Genomic DNA, 20779 nt, shown 5'->3' on the forward strand with positions numbered 1-20779 from the left:
TGCACTGCAATTCATGGAAATTTTGCCGTTTGTTAGGAATGCACAAAAAATTAGCTCATAGAATGGCTCCCATTTACATACACAGAAGATTCTTAGAGCAAACCTAGCTGTATAGTGTATCAAACATAGCATTAGCATCAGTCTTGAAATGTTTTATTTTTGGTACTTTGAATGTGGTTTGGACACGATGGATTAATTTAATTTTGGAGTGAGGCCAAGCAATTTAGCATTTTGATGAAGCTTGGACTAGCTAGGAACTGCTTTGGTTTCTTCCTTTTCTTGATAAGTGGAATCCAGATATATTTCGTTGATTATTTTAATCGAGTATTGAACTTAATCTTGAGAGTTAGTTGTTGACTCCACACTAGCACTGGAACTAATTATGCCCTAACAACTTAATGTCTTGCAACTGCTAAGTGAGGAAATATTTTCACATGCAAAAGTATTCAAATGCATTTACAACTCCTGGCTTTATCAGTGGATGTAGTCTATGATTATTGGAATAGCAAGTATCTGACATTGATACATAATAAATAATGTATTTAATTACAAAACCTTACAGTAGAAAGATGACCTAAAGCCAAAAACACAAAATCTACTAAAGGTAACTGCGTTACTGAGAAAACATCAGCCTGTTTTGGAAGTGTATGTTTTGAGGTCCTGCTTGAGTGCATGACATGGAAGGCAATTTTCAGGAACACAGAAAATTTTATAGAATAAATTGTATTCACTCAAATCTTTTCAGTATGAATAATTACAGCCTGATGTGTCTCCAATCTATTTGGGATGTGCTTTTTATGTGTTAAAACTACAGGGCTGGATTCTTAAAAAACAAAAACAGTTTTAAGCCCTACTTGCTCAGACATTCATTAGAAATCTTCATTTCTTCTCATGTGATGTTGCTCAATTTATCAGAAATGGAACTACAAGATACAGATACTTCACTGACAGAGAGAGGGTTTGAGTCCTGGAGAGCAAGATTAGAAAAAGAAGCTTAAACTGGATAAACTGAATCTGCTGGCAGGAGTAAAAATAAATAAATAAAAAATAATCCACTCTTTAAAAAAAAAAAAAAAAAAAAAAAAAAAAAAAAAAGCCTGTAAGAAGAATATGGAGGTTTTTTAAATAGCCATAACAGAAAGCAAGACCTTCTGTCAGGCACACACAAGATAGTGACACTTGACATTTGGTCTTACGCAGAGTTTATCTCCACTGCAGAAGTTACAAACAAATTCAAAAGAATGAACGTTTTAATTGTTTCAGTGCAATGCAGCTGTCATGACTGATTGGCAAACCTTGCAAAGGGCAGAAAGGTTCATCTGGCAAAGAACTTGTGCGTTTAAAAAAAAAAACAAAGGAGAAACAAAACAAATGAGTAAGACAGAGGCTTAAATTAATCATTTTTAGAAAACTTTTCAAGTGGAGTACTGCTGCTTTCAGAATTGTCAAAGCTCGAGGCTTCATTCCTGCGTATGTGTTGTCACAAGCAACGCAAGTTAAAAATGTGGGTCTAACAAGATGGAGACAAATCTGTTAGCAGCAAACAGACAAGAGTGAGCTATGTGACTTGGCTCTTTTGGATATCTAAGAGTGCTGAAAAAGAAACAAAAGCTGAAAGTGACTGTCAGCAGTAGAGAAAAGTTTTCTGGAACAAATAAGTCTGTCCCTGCATTCTCCCACCCCAGTTCTCCCTCCTTTCCCCCTGTATCTTGCCTGCAGCTGCACTTCTAGTTAAAGCTGCTCAGAGAAGCAGTTCATTCTCAGCACAGGAGGTGGAATGTGTTCTACACGGCTGTGCTAAGCGTGGTGCCAAGCTTAGGCTCACTCTCTTTTGGTGTATTTGCTTTGGCACTTGTCTGTACTCAGGTCCGATCCACTCTTCTGTAAGCCAGTGAGAGCTTCAGCTAAACAGAGATATCTAGAAAAGTTTGTTGCTACACAGGTAGCATCGTAGGGCATCTCCTTGCTACAATGTTTCAGATCACATACTCTCATCAGCCATTTCCAGTGCTTCCTTCAAACCAGGAGAGAGGAACTCAGCGCAGCAGTGTTTTCTGTGCAGTACACTGTCAACTTTGCAGGTGAACTTGGTTTACACTTTTAAGCTGTGCACAAGAACAAAGAAGTTTTGTGAGTCGTTGCTTTGCTTCTTGTATTGCAGGACAGAGATTTTATTGGTTCCCAACAGAGTTCTGTCGACAGTAAGATTTTTCATGATCCCAGTTGTTATGTCACTAGTCATTCAAGGCTGTTTCTGTCAGCATGAAGTGTTCTCTGTAAATACATACAGTTACTGTCTCCAATGTCCAAGTCCTCCTTCACCAGTATAAATCAGAGTAATTTCTTTGACTTACATGAACTGGCATAATCTCATTTAGTTGAAGGTCTGGGCCAGAGTACAGGAAGCAATATTAGCCAGGGAACATTACAATAGGTTCTAATTCTTCTTCTTTTTAATACTTTCATAATGATGTGGAGTGTTCTGAAGTTGACATTGCCCAAATAAGGTATTTTTGATTTTCTATTTGGAGTGTTGCTGGCTCAGTAAGTGGAACAACATCCTCAGATTTTGGGTTAATGTTTCATTATTACATCACAAGCAATGAAAAGCAAGCTAGAATTTGAAATTCTGAGCAATGCTAAAGCTCTGAGAAGCAGAAAAAAGAGGAGCAGAAAAAAGATTGTATCTGCAAGTATTACACAATTAGGTAGATTACCTAATTCAGAATGTAAATCACCAAGATTAATGACGTTGTAAGAGCTGGATTTATATATTTAGGGTATGTAAAATGAAGTAAAGAGAAAGGATTTCAAGAATTTTAATAACTTGAAAGAGCAATGGGAAACACATTTCTTTTCAAATAAAAATTGATAATGCCTTTCACGGGGAGCAGAGCTTTTACAATGGGTCTTTCAACGAGGGATCTCAAAACTCGTTTTGATACACTGAATTAGGTCTCAACACTGCAGCCTTTATCAAAATGAACAGTCTCAAAGCAAAGGAAATACTCAGCTGATTTTGCAACTGAGGACTGTGATCTGGAGAGTTGCCCTGCGAGGTGGTGAAGCTTTACTTTCCATAGCTTTCAGAAGGAAAGGAAGGAGCAAGTGAAAAGCGTGATGTGCACAAAGTCACAGAACGAGCCTAGCAAAGGTCTGGATTAAAACACCTTACAAAGGACACATAAACTGCAATTTCATCTTTCTCTTCTGATGCTACATTGGAAAGGAAAACTGCTCTGAAATTTAAACCAAGAAGATATTCATGTTTTTGTGTGTGGTTTGTCATCTCAACACACTGTCTTTGTTGGAACACTGGTGAAAATCTGCTGGGAGGAAAAGGCAAAAATAGGTAACCATTAAAGTCTGCTGACCTTAAAACCAGCTGAGCTAAACTGGTGTTCAGTACCCTTCATTCAGTAGTCACCGCCTTTCCATTTTTTTGCCCTGTCAAAACAATTCTGATAGGAGATAATATATGCCCTGAAAATACACAAATGAAATATGTTTAAATAAGCTCTAAATCTGTGCTCTGTGTATGTATATCTTGTCACTTTATTTTTCTATCCCTCTGTCTGGTTTACATCCATGAAATGCAATACGGAAAACTGCCACAAGCACACGCAGAACTGAGAAAAGTACAGTTTGGCATATCCAGGGGCAGCGCTCAATGTCACCGCTTTATTGTAGGCAGATGATAGCACAGTGCGAGAACGTTCTGATTTGCAAATGATGGGTTTTGAAAGGCAGGACAAATGCCAGTAATCTGCTGCATTTTGCAGCATCAGTGCTGTAAATAGGCACGCTCTCTTGGTTACTTGGATGAACAAATTTTAAATTTATGGTAAGTATAAGCACACGTCATTAATTTTATATACTTTAAGTGATAATAGCCAGCCTCTGCCAGCATGCTAATGTATGTAATCTGTTCCTTACAGCCCGAAGCCAGATACCCTTACATTTGCGTGTTCATACTCTGGCAAATTAATTTACACAGAACTGGAGGGGAGGGGGTTGAAAGAAAACATTTCTTGTGCCGCCGCTGCCCCTCGGATATCTGACTGTGTAAAGAGCCTGTTGGGCGGCGGTCCGTCCTGTCCCGCAGCTCCGAGCGGAGTGGGAGGGTCACGCTGCGTGAGACTGATAAGGGCAGCGCTGCATCCCCTCACCGCGCTCCGTAACTCCTCGGCACGCAGCAGCACGAGCATGTCTGTACTGCTGGGGGACGAGCTGGAATAGAAACTAAAGGTAAGCAGCTCGCTATTCGCAGTGAGTTGTCTGAACAACTTACCTGTGCGCTCACGCTTCAATATTCCTGTTTTGGTGCTCGTGCAGAAGTTTGTTGGTGATCTTGTCATATTAACTACACCCAATAGAAACACGCACAGTGAGCGTTTAGCGTGTTGTAATCAGCCTGAGCTGTAGGGGTGCTTGTGCGTGACTGTATGATTACAGATGCATGCTAATGAGAGCAGTCCTGGTACAAATGTAGTAATTTACAAAATAATAATAATAACAAAAGTTAAGCCGCTGTAAATCGGCACAATACTATATATACACAACATGTGTACGTATTACATTTTTCAGCGTATCTGTTAGCGTGCGTCGCTCTGATCTGTGCGCGCACGGGGTCGTCTACATCCCGGTACCGTCCTTGCCAACAGCAGCACTTGCGGAGGGCACGGCAAATCCACGGAAGGGCAGCGCTGCCGGGCAGCCCCGGGGCTCCTCGACTGCCCTCGCCGGGAGCATCGCGCAGGTCCAGCGGACCCACCCCGCCGGGGAACGGAGCGCCGCCCGCCGCCGGGCCGCCTTCCACCTGCCCGCCCCTCGCCGACGCGGAGCAGGAGCGCTGCGGGCCCGGCCGCCGCCCGGAGCTGCCCGCGGGGCGGCGCGGCGGGACCGGCTTCGGCCAGGCGCGGTGCCCGGCGCGGGACGGGGCGAGCGAGAGCCGCCGCCCGCATGCCGGCGCCGGGCTCCGTGTGCCGCTCGCACCTGGCGGGGCCGGGGGTCCGGCGGCAGAGGGCTCCCTCGTGCAGAGGGGGCGCCGCGCCACCTTCGGCGGCCCGTGAGTGCTGCTGGCAACGCTGCCAGGGAGGAAGCGTCGGCGGATGCCTGCCCCGTCGCTGGTCGGAGCGGGCCGGGGGCGCCGGCAGATTCCGGGCCGAGCACCGCCGGGGTTGAGGGAGGGACGGTGAAGGGGGCGGGTGGAGGCTGCCCGGTGCTGCGCCTCGCCGCGGCGTCATTCAACCCCTGGCTTCACGCCCCCCACGCCCGCCCGTTCGTGGGGTGTTCAAATCCTCCTTCAGCCGGACGCAACTTCGTCCAAGAGAAACTGAATCGCCGTCGCGTTGTATTTTGAGCTGCTGGAAGCTCGTCCTGCAGCTTCAGGTGCGCTCGCCGTGTGAGGAGGGAGCGGGAGGCCAAGCGCGGAGCTGCGGGAAGTGGGAACGTGAGGTACCGAACCTGCATGAGCCCTCCAGAGAACGAGGGCTGGCACGGCAACTCCGTGCTCGTAAAGCAGGTGCAGGAAATTAATGGTGCTTGAAAGTGTGCTCAACGTGCTGCTGTTGGGGAGGCTGGGAAAGTTAACGGTGGTGTGGTCTCTGTCAGCGTGTGCGACTGACAGAGTGGCTCTGCTGGGGGGTCTCTCAAAGATAATTCTGAAGAGTACGTCGTAGGTAAAGGATTTGCTGTTCTTAACATAAGTTGTGGTTAGAAGAGTTCTTGTCACTTTCTGTGTTTTGCTGGGTTCATTTGTTTCTAGAGGTTATAGCTGGCTTAGGAGAAAAGCTGGTATGCGTAGGGGCTGAAGGACGTGTTGTTGAAGCTTGATTGTGCTTTTGTGGTGTTTAAGCTGTGAACTCAGCTCAGGTAGTGCCGGGCACCTGGGGACTCTGCACCAGGGAGAAGCATCGTATTTCTGTTTGTTTTCACATACACCAGAGGTGTAACACGTTGTCCTTGTGATGGTTGGGTGCTCAGCAGCACAGTGACACCGAGCGGTTACCTCAATGTGTTTAAAACTGAGACTTCAGGGGGGAGAAATAAAACCAGTTGTTATTAATGAAATAAATAATGTTTTGCTTCACAGCTAGTATCTGTGAGTTAATGTTTTTGACGATGCTTATGAGATGGAGAACTGAAGGAATATTTCTAAATTTACTTCGGTCTATTTTTATAGCTCCTCAAAATAGATAAATCATACCCTTATTGTATGACTAGTGGCTTACCCTTTTCCTTGTAGTTGAGACATTCTTGAAGCAGAGATTGTTCTGAATATGATTATCTTCTGTTTCAGATTTGTAGCTGATTGTTCACATGTGTCCGGGGGGAGATGAAGTGCATTGGATCCTGCGCATTTTGGCCTTGCATGGCAGTCATTCTGCTCCTCCCTGCTTCTACTGCTGTGGCCGTCAGTGACCAGACAGGTATTCCCATCTTTCTTGCACATCAATGCCCAAAGACATAAATTCTGATACTCAGCCTGTAGACAAATAAGCACAATATGTGGGACATAAGTACAAGCAAACAAAAAAGATTTTTTGTTGTTGTTGTTTAACCTCTTTGTGACCATGTCCAAACCTGAAGCAGTTCAAAAGCAGTCTTTCTGTTTCGAGTGCTTGAAAGATTCACATTTGGAAGCAGTTGTACTTCTGAAGAGTTTTGGTTTGTAATTTCTCAACCTACAATACAAAGCAAGATTCTGAATCAAGGCTTGCAAAACTGCTGTGAAAAAAATCACATGGCTTTGTCTTAGATAAGTGGTTACACTGATCTAAACAACCTAATGCTCACATTAACCTAACCTGAAGTTAATCCTCAAACCGTGTCACATGCTTCACAGACATACAGTGAGACAGGATCTTGTACCTAAGAAGGCAGGGAAGAAGAATATAATTAAGTTGTTTGCTGTAAAAGCTGTTGCCCATCTTCTACAAATATTCTCATGCTTCTCCACTTTCCTCTCTCTCTCTCTCACTGTCCATATTATCTTGCTCTGCTAAACTTTGCAGAAAGTGAAATGTATTTGTAGCAATGCTGGTGGAAGATAATAGGATCTGTATGTACATAGTAGCTTTGAATCTGTGCAATGCCTTGGAAACTCATGCTCCCAAAATTTAGAAGTCAATTTCTAGCATAATAATCCTGTTATTGCTCCAGTTAACAATAAATAGTAGCATTTATTAACTATTAAATGTAATGTGTAGGCTTTGGGACAGCAGTAATGCATTGTGAAGAATCTGAATATAAAATATAGCTTAGACTCTCATTTTGCCTTCCGTGTTTAGGGCAGTGAAGCTAAATTCTCCACCAATAAATTATTCTTAACCCCTGTAAGAGTGAGAATGGACACAGTTATCCTCTTTGATCATCTAAAAGAGTCAAAAAAGATTGTCATCTCTTTTGTTCCTACCCAGTGCATTACAGAAGGGAGGACTTACATAGAGTAGAAGAGAATGAGCACACAAGGCTCCCTGATAATGTAACTAGCTAAATTTGGAACTTCTTTTTTTTCTAATGAAGAGATATCTCAGGAAAAGATAAGCCTTTGTTATAAGGTGTGACAGATAAACTGGACCTCTTATGAATAGTAGATCTGAACTACGTTCTAAGTTTGTTTTGTACAGATGGAAGGGAGGTGGGAATTTACCCTAATCTGATGGCTAGGAAGTGATCAAATATGGGTCCAATAGAACCACTGATGTGAAGAGGAGAGGCTGAGACTCTCCTGAGAACAACTAACAGTGTACAACTGAGAGGCTTCTGCAGGATGAGGTGATATAGGCAGATGGTGAGGAATAACAAGTAGATCGCTGCCAGCATGTGTGGGTCTGCCAACAGCGGGGAATAGACTTCGAGTGAAGCTTCAAGGTGATAACAGGAAAAAGACTTTCCTAGAGACTGAAAAGCATAGAAACCATACAAAATAGAAATGTAAGTTAAAGACCAGAAAGCAGGAGGTGAGGAAGAACAGCCTTTGCGAAGTCAGTAGTAAAGGGTATTGGTGCATTTGCAGTCTTTATTGTTAAATTTGCCTTGTTGAGTGAAACTGAGTATTCTGTGTTGCAGAGCTCTTTTGAATCCTACAGATTGCTTGTGTGCATATTTGAAGAATAGAGGAATATCTAGCCTTCTCCATTTCTATGTTTCACTCATTAACTGACTCTTGGGCCTTCATTCTCTCCCATGTGCCAGTTCTGAATAGATTTACTACTGTCTTTCAGGACCTGCCCGGGTTTCTTCTTTTTCCTGCAGTGTATGCGTGACATTTGTTTCTCAGTAGGCTAACATGAATGTGTTGGGTTTTGTTTTCTGTCAATGCACATTTAGATATTTAGACATTTAGATAGATATTTGGATTATCGTGTTTGCATTCTAAAATTTCTTTTTGGATCATCCTGAATCTAACCGAACAGTCTTCAAAATCAGGGAAAACTAAATTAGCCTTGATTTGAAGAGAGAAAAAGATAAAAAAGTATATTTATGGAAGAAAATCTCTTGCAAGAGAAAGGATTAATTTGTATATACACATAGGAAAGAGATTGCTGAGAAGGCATTCTGATTGTACTCTGGGACTTGCTGATTTGATACTGTATTAAATAAATACTAGTACTGGGGAAAAAAACATCAGAGAGGGCCTTCTTGAGGCAGTCCTCCTTAGGCTCTAAGCAAGGATTGCTATCAGTTCTCACTCGTTCAGAAATTTTGGTGTGCTAATCATTCATCAGAAGGAAGCACTTGCCATATTCTAATGATAAAATATGGTGAACTGAAGGTAAAGGATTCCACAGTCTGGTTTGTTAACTGACTTCAGGAGTATTTTCATAACATAAGCTTAAGGTTTTAATGTTGGGAGCTCTTGGCTTTGAAACATGGACTTGAGCTGTTTTTGTAATGGCACATGAAGTTCTAATCTGATCATTCCTAAGTGCTCCATATTGAGAATATTAATGTTCTGTCTCATTTCCAGATCATCATTGCTTTTTCAGTTTTCTTTTATAATCAGTCCTTTTCAAAGTCACTTGCTCACCCATGAAAAATGTAGCATAAATAAAGTCTTGGGACTGCCAGTCATGGTGAATTTCCATTGACAACACATTCCATGTCAAAAGGCAAAAGTATTGGCTCTAGATCACAATTTCAGATAGGCAGTTTGACCCAAATACTGTGAATGGTTTCAGGCATGCAAATTGGTTCAGCTTTTCAGTTTTCATATTTTAGCGCAGCTAGATAATTCTCAAAATCAAGATAAAATCTCTGCAGTCACTCTCGTATGAAACGTATTCATATTCTTAATACCATCAGCGTGTGTAAACTCTTAGGCTGAGCTTTTAAGGTTTTAAGTGACTATGCCACCCTTGGATTCCTTAACTCATGGGTAAATAGCAAGCTTTCTTTGGCAGTGAAGAAGGAGCATTAGGTATCAGTAAGGACGTGGCTCCTGAAAGCCTGTGTGCTGTTGAAAGGCACTTCAGCTAGTAAGTAGTACAGAGAAGCTGAAACCATAAGGAGAAATGGCTACACATTCCCCCCCTTTGCTTTCCATGGGGGGGGGGAAAAAAAAAAGGAAAGGAGAAATAACTCCTGTAGCCAAGATATCTACTTAGAATATAGTCTTGCTTTTCCTACTACCTTCAGTTCCTTGTGAAAGAATAGTTTTCCAAGGTCTAGTGTAGCCATCCTAGTACTTGAACTCAGATTTCTTAATTCCTGCCACCAAAGTTGTGATGCTATTTACATAAGTTTCTAAATAGTCGCTAGGCTTGGACTTCTTTCCTGTATCAATAAAATTATATATTCAGTCTCTCATTGTCCTCTTTCCACCTTTGGTTTAATTAATGTTTCTATTAATAAAGTAGTATTAAGAGGCTTCCAGTGTAGAAAGCGGAGAAAAAAATGGCATTTTATTTTCTGGTAGCTCGTTATGTGAGGCTAAAGATATGTGAGTTAATTGGGGCTTTTGCTGCTGGGTCACATTTATTTGTCAGTTGTGATTTTTGATAGAAACATCAGTGCCCTCAGAATGTACACATAGGTGGTGGTAGCAGCTGAACACTTAAACATGAACTTTATGATTAAGCTAGCAGTTAAACCCTTGTAAAGTGAATCTAGATATTTCAGATGACTGCTGATCTAGGGAAGCCAGGAGTGCTTAGTGGAAGCTACAGTTCCCAGTCAGAAATGCATATGAGAGGTTTCTGTCAGAATGAGAGTGAAGCATGTACCAGAGTCTCTAGTTTTCACAGAAAGCAGTGTTTGGTGTGGAACATAGGTGGAAGCTATCCTGTGCTTCAATAAGAGCTCTGATCATTACAATAACTCAGAATGTAGCACAGCATGTTGCAGCACAGAAATGTAGATATAACCCTGCTACTTTGAACTTAGCTTTTGTTGTTGTTGTTGTTTATTTTTAAACAATTAGGAGAATATTTTCCATGTTAGTTTCTCCATGTTAGTGGAGAGAAAGATCACAGTGATTTGTGATAGATCTGCCTGATCCACATAGATAAGTGTTTTTGAAATAATTATGTTGATTTTTATATTAATTTTCTGTGTAGACCTCAGTGATTTCTAAAGATGAAAGGGCACAGCTTATTGCAAGGAAAGAAGATCTAGTCAATTTGTAGGGATGTTAACTTCAGTTTCGCCATTCTCATAATATGAATCATGGACTTATCTAGACAAGCTCAATTCTATCACATGTAGTCAACCGTATAAGATTGTTATTTTTACTACTACTTTAGTTTAGCAGTTATGTATTATAATGGAGGTGGCAGCTGTGTGTGGTGTGTATGCTTGGTAAGGGTTTGTCTTGTTCTTTTTCTTTCCTAAATGCCTTCGTGTGAATCTTCTAATTCAGCAACCCACAAGCTGAATGTGTAAACGGACTGCTTTGTCTCAAGCCAAAGAATTTAAGAGTCTGCCAGCAGTACTAAAAATCTTGGAAGAGTCTAACTTTTTGACTGTGCAAATTATAGAAAGAATTTTTGTCAGTCTATAGCAATTACAGTTATGAGTCTTGATATGGGGAGCTTTTTGGTTTTTAATATTTTATGACTTTGTCTTAACTCTCTGGTAAAATATTAGACAATAGGAGTGTATCAGCAGCACAAACTGGAAGAAAAACGATAGTAACTCTTTGAATTTTTCTGGGGATATGGAAAACAACCAAATAAATAACATTTACGTGGCCTGTCTATGGACTGTTATGCTACTGATAAAAATAGGTCCACAGTCCAGTCTGTGGCATGTGAGGAATCATTGCTATCATCTGGATAACACAAAAATTAAGGCTTGATTCTTTATTTGGAGTTGTAGGAAAGTGGCTGGTGGGAATAAAATAAATTCCCTAGTCCTTAGCCACTCATCCCTCATGAAAGTTAATGGTGGAGAAAAAAGGAGCACGTTTTATAGCAGTTCTATAATCTAAAACAGGTTGTTATCTGGCTTCTCTTCTTCTAAATGCTGTAGAGTAATTAAACTGAAAACAGAATCTGCCTATAATCTTCATATTAATTAAAAAAAAAACAAACCAAACCCAAAAAAACTATCAACCACATTAAGATGGTTCTTAAAGTATGCATGTAATGCTAATCTGCCCTCAGCCATAACGGGCTTTCTTTATGCCAACATAAATATTGTATCTATATTGCTATAAATCTACTGGAATAATGTTCATTGCTCTAGAGTATCTATAGCTGAAAAATATTAGGTTAATAATTATTATGAATGACTGAAATATCAGAGTTGCAGATTGCGAAATATTTAAGGTGAACATGTTTCTGTTCCCTTAGTGTGTATAGTAAGTGGTGTATTCAGATTGCTATGTTAATATGTAATTCCAGCGAATGCATTTGACACTACATAAAGCTCCCTACAATCCAAGAGTGATGAAAGATTTCATTTCAGTTTGTGAGATTTTGGCATTAATAGTCTTGAATCTTCTGCATCCTTTGCTTGGGAAGGGAATTTTTAATGGAAGTTACAGTTATTTTCAACATGTTTGTTCTTTATTTCTCATAAAATTTTCTTTGTGTGTCTATATATACCTAAGTAAAATACGTAGTTCTGTAGGTATATATATATGCATGAAGGAAGGAAAGAATAAATTGTCTAATTGACTTTGAAATAAATCAAATTATAAGTGATGTTTCTTGTAATTGTAGATTGCAGTGTAGACATCAAGGATGTGGTATCAAGTGGCACTTGATTCACCTTGCATAAAATGTCTTCACAGAGCTCTGAGCTTAATAATCATATAGAATATATTTGTTTTATAGGATTTAGTTGTGTTATTTAAAAAGTTTGATGAAAAAGCACTCTTTCTGACTCATACATTGAAAGGACGTTTCTTCATATTTGCTTCTTGAAAGTGTGTATTCCACTGAAAACTTAAAAACAAAAACAAAAAACAACTCTTTGAGAAAATTGAATGCATTATAATAACACATTGTTTGTTCTAAGCATTTGGCTGGAGTTAACCTTAAAATTCACAGTGTTCCAAATTTATAGAACATTATCCTTGTTTACCTGAATACTTTGGTTCAGACTTAATCCCCTGCAAAGCTGCTTAATTTTCAACCACTTTTTTTCAAAGTCTAAATGTTGCTTGCGTTGTTCATTATATGATATGCTCATATCCTTGTTAATCCATGTTTTGAAATCAACGTTTGCTGAAGTAACAATTGATTATTGCCATGGTAATCATGCATTTATGCTTTGTTGCATGTTCCTTGATTGAGAAAATATTACAATGAAAAAGAATAATTTTTCTAATAATATAATCGGGAGGAAACAATGACAACAAAAACTTAATTGTTTCTATTTTTATAGGGTAGTGAGGATGGAAAGAGCTTATAAGACCTTTGTATTTTAATTTTCTTTCTATCACAGTATCACAGTATCGTGCGAGTTGGAAGGGACCTTAGAGATCATAGAGTCCAACTCCCGGGATTCGAGCCCTCTGTGTAGCAGAGCAGCATTTCTGCCACTTAAGCCACAGGGGGGATTCGAACCCCGGGCCTCTGGTGTTGCAAGCAGCAACTTATACCACTGCGCCACTGGAGGCACACACGGTCAATCCAAAACTGCTAAATTAAAATAGGGTAAAATTTGTCTCTCTTTATTATTGGAAGGATAGCATGAAATCTGAAATGTTACTGCTGTCATTTAGATTTTGTAACTTATTTCTATTTTCTTTGTCCTAAGGATAAAGAAACCAAGTAAACTTCGTTGTTACTGTGACTATCACTGTCATGGTGTTTTGCTCTGATTCAATTTTATTTTATAGAACTTTATGATTTTAATCTGTGTTCTCTTCAAGGTTCTGGGTGTCCCTTAATGAAAACAGCTATTCATCATCTCAAGCAAGTCAACAGAGACAGACTTGGTGTTTCAGGTAAATGGCTTCACTTAATATGAAGAGCAAAAAATCTAAATCCATTGACTAGGAGTGGAAACAAAGCTAGCTTCTAGTGCTGCTGGCTTAAAATAAATAAATAAATAAATAAAAAATAAAAAATCATGCAAGTTGTTATCATCATGCTCCAAAAACAGATGTTGTTTTTAGGAAAGTGAGATTAAAATTGAAAACTATTGGTTCAGGTTCTATAGACATGCTTGTTTCCATTTTTATTTTCTTATTTTTTTTTCCCCTAATGGTCTTCATTAATGCCAGTGCAAATAATAGGAGGCAATAACTAATCATTTATTAGGTAGCAAAGTCAGTTTCAATTACTGTGTGGATTTTGCAATGATAGTTTCACCCATTGATTAAAATGAAAATAAACTAAATCAGTGTATCATATTTTGCAGGGTTTGATCTCACAGAAAGCTTTTCTTTGCGACAAACATCTTGTGGAGGGGAAAAAGTCTGCTTTAAACTGGGAAGCGCTCCTCTTATCAGAGAAACGAGGTAAGTAAAGTATATTCTAGAGTCTTTACTAGATGGAGCTCAAAATGGGTATTGCTTATGATCTAGAACACTGAGCAATATATCAAAGGATACCTCAGAAAGATAAGTATGTCAATTTTTAGGTATTTGCATTCAGGATAGGGTTTTTTTTGGGAAGCAGTCTGATTCAGAATTTTCCTTTTCTGAAAACTAGTAGAGAGTCAATTGGAAGGATCTTGTTCTCAACCAGTGATTCGAATACAGAAAACTCTACTGTTTATACTTAAAGGTCTACAAAATCAAAAGAGCCAAACAACTTTCATGGTATGACATTAAGTTTTTACTAATCTTCCTGTGATGAAATTTGATGCTTGCAGGGATAAAAAGAGTCACCGTTTCCTTAAATGCTCTTTTCATGATGGCATCCTTTCAGGGAGTTTTGTGTTTTGCCTTTGTTCACCAGCAGAATGGCTGGTACTCAGTGTAGAGATGAAACTTGGTAGTGTGCTATTCTGACACAGGATAGGATGAAAGACTTCATGACTTCATGAAAAGTCAAAAGGTACAATGGAACTGGAAAGACTTAAGATTTCACTGGGACAAGGAGATGGTGAGATACAGTTAGGAATGTAGTTTCAAGTTCCACATCCTTGGACAGTGGTGAGAATCTTTTCAGAGCTTCATGGCTGCGATGTGCTCTGAGTCATGGGACTGCAGTTTCAGTACAGCGTGTTCCTGTGATAATGTGGGAAGCAACTGTATCAAGTATTGGGCATTCTCTGGTGCAAGAGTTCTGACTCTTGGTTGTGTAAGAAGAAATATACTCAAGCCTCAGAATTCCCCTTTGGTTAGATCCTGGAAAAGTGATGTGGGCACCATGAGGTCAGGAACTGAAAGAGAAAATGGAAAGAATTGAAGAGCCACAGACACTAAAGTGATCCTGGGGAGAAAAGAATGATTAAAGAAATAGAAATATCTGTTCTTTTTTTTTTTTTTTTTTTTTTTTTTTTTTTTTTTTTTTTTCCCTCCAGGTATTAGGTTCTGCAAATATTGTATACTTGTGTGGTTCTTTAAAATATGTAAAGTAATCACTGCGTTTTCTAGTGTACTTTGTTTTCTATTGAAGGAAAAATGACTGCATATAATTGATGCAGAGAAAGCTCTACTCCTATTAGCACCTTCCTCTCTTCCAGATTTTTACAGATTTATTGCAGGACTTTTCTTAGAGATAAAAGTTAAGAATATAGAAGAATAGAAAATCAAGACAGTAACAGAAAATTTGGGACAATTTTCCTTCTTTAGAAATAGGAAACTGAGTAGAGCTAAGTGTACGATCAAAAAAATGCATATTGTGAGCTGTATTTTTGGTTTTGTTTTGTTTGTTCTGAAACTGCAGGAAAATAACAAAACTGGAATAAAACAAACTAAAAATTAAGAGAATGGATAAAATAAATTTAATTTTAAAAAATTATTTTTAATTAATATTACTTTTTGGGAAGAAGTCATTCCTAAGAGATCTATTTTTTTTAAGCCGTCTGACCCATGATGTTAAGACTGAAAAATGTGAGCTTTTTAACTTGTTTTTATTAATAAGCCTGAGTACTGATGTATGTGTTATTTTATTTCCTCTTTCAAAAATGATTATTAATGAAAGCAATGAAAAAGGCTGAAGTCATATAATGGTTGATAGCTGCTGCCTAGCAAATCCTTAACTCCCAGAAGTTGGAAGGAAATACTCTAGAAAGCAAGAATGCTTCTATTTTTACTTTCCTTATGAGTGGGAGAGGAATTTAACAGATTATTTTTTGTTGTTGTTTATCTGTCCTTTTAGGCAGAAGGATGACTGAGACAGAAGCAGGGGAAATGGAAATGGGTTGTTTTTCCTTTATTTTTCAGAGTTACCAAAATTCTTTTTTCCCTGCCCAAGTTAACGGAATACATGGAGCACAGATGGTTTGGCCTTACTACTGCCTATTGTGCTTCTCATATTCCTCTTCCTCTTCATTGTTTTATTCTGTGTATATCTGAGAAAAACTGAAGTGGAAGTCTTTCCACTTTCCCCTAAAAATCAGTATCCAATAGGTGAAAACTTCAGCTGAAGTTGAAATGATTATTGAAAATTGGATGAAGCTGAAATGAATGTGTTGACATTTGAGTGTAGTTAGATTAAAAAATAATATTGTGTTTCTGATGCTAATAAGGCACAACTTGATCTATTCTGCCAGCTCCTTTTGGAATGGCACCTTTTATACACATCACCTTGAACAACAACAACAACAACAACAAAAAGCTGAAGTGTTCTGACATTGCTGAAAATATTACAGAATTTTCACTAAATCTCATTTATTGGTGGCGTAGCCTTGCTTTGGCTTTTTAAAACCTGCCCTCAGTGGGAAATGCACGTCATAATTAAGAATTTACTTTTTTATATAAAGTGTTGTATATGTAAGAGCTTTCTGTTACTGATATAGGACTTCAGACAATTTTTTAAAAGTATTTCTTCAAAGTACTTCTGATATTCTTCTGAACTTATACATTGTTTGTTTGTTTTTTAGATAAGGGCATATGGCAGCTAGGAGTACAAAGTCAGTCTTTGACATGTTAGGTTTGCAATGAAGCAAGATCTCAGATACCTGTCTTCATAATTTTATAATTTATCTCAGATATCCATGTCCAATATCTTCAAATATATTATTTTATTTAAATCCTCTCTTAGCTCTTTTCAGATTGTGTAGTTCCAGAACAGTTGTGTTATGAGACACTCAGAGGTTTTTAGAATCGTTCTGTCTCAGAAAGTATGTTAGTAGACGTGGTGTGCAGTAAGTAGCAGGATAGTGTTTGTTATCCATCTTGCAGGAAACTCGGAGTATCTGATTAAGCTGACTAGCAAGTATCAAGTAACTTGGCACGTCTCCTCTTGCATGTCATTCATTCAGTTGTAGTGTGGGTAATAGAAAGCTATGCTGTGCCATTTTTCTTGTGTGATGCCATTTTAATTTTTTTCTCAATGAACCTGGAGTAGTGTTGCACCTATTTATATGTTGTAAATAACTTACAATGAAGTGCCAGCCTGAGAAAACGATTATGTCCATTTATGCTGAACTTTAGTTCAATTTCTTTATCTCTTCTGGGAAGGAAATTCTGTATGTGTTTTGCCTTGAGGTAGGAGGTAGCTTTTCTATGCTTCATGTAAATAACTAATTCTAATCTGTTAATATTTTCAGAATGAGTGACTTTTTTTTTTAAATTAATATACTGTTAGTTATGTGATCATTAGTACATGGTATTCCTGACTGAAGTTATGTAAGCGAGCCTCTGAATCCTAAAGAAATTAACTCTAAAATAAAGAAATGCAAGCAAACTCATTATGCAATAATAATGATACTGATTGTTATAATGTTTTGATTTCATTTCAATAAATACATTATAGAGTCTCATTTGGTTAGCTAGAGTTTAATGTACACTGCCTTTGCAGTGCATGTTAGCTTGGCTTTGTGCTTGTTGACAGCCATGGAGGTCTCTGTGCATACAGCAACTCACAGATTTGCTGGCAATATTCAGAACTTCCAGGGCCTCTTATACTAGCCTTTGCTCTTTAGTTGTCTTAGAGTGATTAATGAGATGCTGAAGCAGTTTCCCTGTCCTTCTCTGAAAGTGCTTCAGGTGTTTGTTGTTCCCACTTCTCTGGCTTGCTGGTGGACCCGTTCTGTGCAACGCCAAAAAGGGAAATAGTAAATTGCTTTCATCTGAGTTTCAGAATGTTTTTAAGATGGGTTTCACTTGCTTATGAAATCTTAACTGAGTCATTATTTTCTTATTTTATATTTTGGTTTGATTAAATCATATTAATTTACTGGTGTGATTGCCAGAGCTGGCTGTTAGAATGTTCTCAGATTTACAGCAATTGAATTACTCATGACTTTTTTAGGAATCCTTCCACATTTGGTCTAAGATAATGAACAGAACTTGGATTTTGACTGTATTTGGACTACTGAACACCATCAGCACTGCTGTCACTTATTGCTGCTGAAAGAGCAGTGACTGTAGCTTGGACTGTATTGAAGAGAAAGTATTTTTACCCTTTCATGATGTCTAGTTACCAAATGCAGAAATACTGTTGTCACTTTGTCAGTCTACACCAAGCTAAAAACAGAAATCAAGCTCTTTGCTCCCAAAGACACCCATTTCTGAGTGACTTTTCAGTAAGTTTTCTGGGCTGCCTCAGTGGCATCCCTGAACCCCCTAGTGGGGTTGGAACTGGATGATCTTTAAGTTTCCATCCAACCCAAGCCATTCTGTGATTCTGTGACTGCCTTCTACAAAAAAATGCCCAGTGTTTCACAATAGAATTTAGCCATCAGTGAACATCTACATGGATATGACTTCTGATTAGTTTTGTGCATGGTGTGTTTTGGGCAGCGAAGCCACATTCGGCCATCTTCTTGAAAAATATTAATGCATATATATGTACACTACTTTTTAATATATTTTTAATACACTTTTAAATATAATTTTTAATGTATATTTCTTAAATACGATACTGATTGGATAGTTACATAACTTGAGAATTTTCAAAAGGTTTCAACAAATACTTCTATAATAATCCAGTTAAATATTAGTGAAAATGGCTGTGTGATGACACCTCTCTTTGGTGGCAGTAATTACAGTTATGCTTCCCAGCTTTTGTCTGTACTTATTTGATGTTCTGTTAGCTTTCAGTCTATTTAAATATTAAACAGCTATTTAAGTAAAGCCACCTCTCCCTTCCTATATTGTATATTTATTTGAGATCATTAGAGCTGTTTGAGCCAACAATGCTAAGACTGCAATGTCTGGTATTTTGGTTGCAGGGTATTTTCAAGAAAAAGGCCTTGTCTCTGGAATTTACTTCCTGAGTGTGGGAGCCTGAATTTGGTACCAATCCTGATGCTTTCTTCGGGTCTTCCAAAATAGTGGAACAGAAGTGACATAACTTTTTTTTTTTTTTTTTTTTTTTTCCCCAATTCTGGTTAAAGGTACTGAAATAAAATATTTTGTGTCTATTTCTAGAAACATGAAAACTTACTGCATTTTATAAATTAAATAGAAGAATAAGATAAAGAGTACAATTTAACAAATCAGATTGGCGTTCTTCCTGTTATATAAACACCAGTTCCTTCTTTTCATATCTAAGAAGAAAACTGTTGCCTCTTGAGATGATAAAAGATAGGGCTGTGCTTCTTTTAAAGAACAAAACCACAGGGTCTTTTTTGTTTTTTCCCCATACTTGGGCTTGTTTCTACCTGACAATTTACAAGATCTCTGCAAACAGCTATAAAATAAATAAATAAAAACCAAAACTAAATTTCAGGCACTAACTGATTTTAAATGCTGAGCTGAGTTTGATTCATATAATTATCATGTGATTTTTTTTATGTGGGAAGATTCAGGAAAGCAAAAGTAAAGACAGATACAGGCAAAGGGGAAGAATATATACAAAAATGTTTAATATTTACTTTATAAGCAGATTGTGAGGGAACAAAGATCAGCAAAATTATTTTAATTATACCGCTTACTGTAGCAAATTTGAATTTTTAAGCTTTTGCAAATTCCCCAGGCAGAAGAGCATCTTACCAGTTGAGTTAGTAAGGCAATGCTGGATGAAGCAGACTGTTCTCATTGGATTTTTTTCTGTGTGTGTTTTGGTCTGTGGTTTTCTTGTTTGTCTGTTTGTTTGCTTTTTAAATCTCCCAGCAATGTTGTTCTGGCCAGAAGGCTCTTAAAGATGAAGGGAGAGAGTCTTTGGGAAATGTGGACATTGCATCTCGTTTAGCTACAAAATATGTTTTAGAGGTTTGCTGTAGCTACTGTAATGGGAGGACGGTTGGACTAGATGACCTTGTAAGTCTTTTCCAACCTTGTGATTCTATGATTCTATGAAGGGGGTTTGCCCACAGTGAGTGTGCTGGAGACCAACAGTATTTTTTTGTGGATCCACACAACCTACGTGCCATAGAGTTCAGGATAAAACTTCAGACAAGCAATAAGGAAATCACAGGAGCACTCAGTGACCAAATAGCCAAAGCAGTTTAATTTTCTTACATGAAAAGCTTTCCTTAATTTGAAAAAAACATGTATTTCAATTCAAATTAGTGTTTTGTTTTGGGGTTTTTTGTTGTTGGTGGAGGGTTTTTTTTTGTTTTTTTTTTTGTTGTTGTTGTTGTTTTGTTTTTGTTTTCCTTGTAAGATTTGTCTGGCCAAGATTATTTGCCAGAAAATAAGCGTAGTTCATCTTTATGGCACTAAATTCATCTTTATGGCACTTGTCTTACTTCTTCCACGTCAGCATCAGTCACACTGGTCCGTGAGGCCATCGACTGTTGCAGTGGCTGTGAAATGTCAGTCAGTCACAGGAGAGTGGTAATGCAGTGCTGGAGAGGGGCACAGAAGGCCTCCATGGAACTGCTGCTCTCAGCAGCCTGCAGTTAGTTTAGGCAAATTCTGAAACTGTATCTTCAAATTAAAGGTTTAATCTGCTCTGTAGAAACAATACTATTTTTCTAATTTAAAACAACAACAAAAGAACCTCTGTAGTATCCAAGAAATTTTACTTTTCCTATATATTTCTGTATAGAATCTTGCTTTATTTTCATCCACTATGAATGCTGAAACTGTATTTAATGTTTCTTACTGCATCAGATAGGAAAGATTAAAGCATATTGTAATAGATGCAATTGCTCAACAAAGTTATTGTGGTATTGGTTTTCAGGTTCAACAAAAGCAGTTTACCTGGACACTTTGACCTTTGTTCAAAAAATTGGATGCAGTTTAACTTAGTGGTATGCTAGCTAAAGAGAACCTTAAGTGAAGCGTTACTGTGAGGAGCTCTTGAAAGAGTTCATC

The 20779-nt window shown here is 38.3% G+C and overlaps 1 protein-coding gene across 2 annotated transcripts in view; it reads left to right on the forward strand.

The window, feature by feature from the left end:
* Positions 1–4116: 4116 nt before the first annotated feature.
* The window catches only part of COL19A1 (collagen type XIX alpha 1 chain), a 181761-nt gene continuing 165098 nt past the window's right edge, over positions 4117–20779 (forward strand). For both annotated transcript variants that reach the window (XM_072333644.1, XM_072333645.1), the window contains exons 1-4: positions 4117–4248; positions 6302–6431; positions 13328–13402; positions 13819–13918. In XM_072333644.1, coding sequence (XP_072189745.1) covers positions 6338–6431; positions 13328–13402; positions 13819–13918 — 269 coding nt within the window. In that variant the 5' untranslated portion in view covers positions 4117–4248; positions 6302–6337. The remainder of the gene's footprint in view (positions 4249–6301; positions 6432–13327; positions 13403–13818; positions 13919–20779) is intronic.

This window comes from Excalfactoria chinensis, chromosome 3, assembly GCF_039878825.1.
Source record: "Excalfactoria chinensis isolate bCotChi1 chromosome 3, bCotChi1.hap2, whole genome shotgun sequence".
In the NCBI taxonomy this organism is placed as follows: Eukaryota; Metazoa; Chordata; class Aves; order Galliformes; family Phasianidae; genus Excalfactoria; species Excalfactoria chinensis.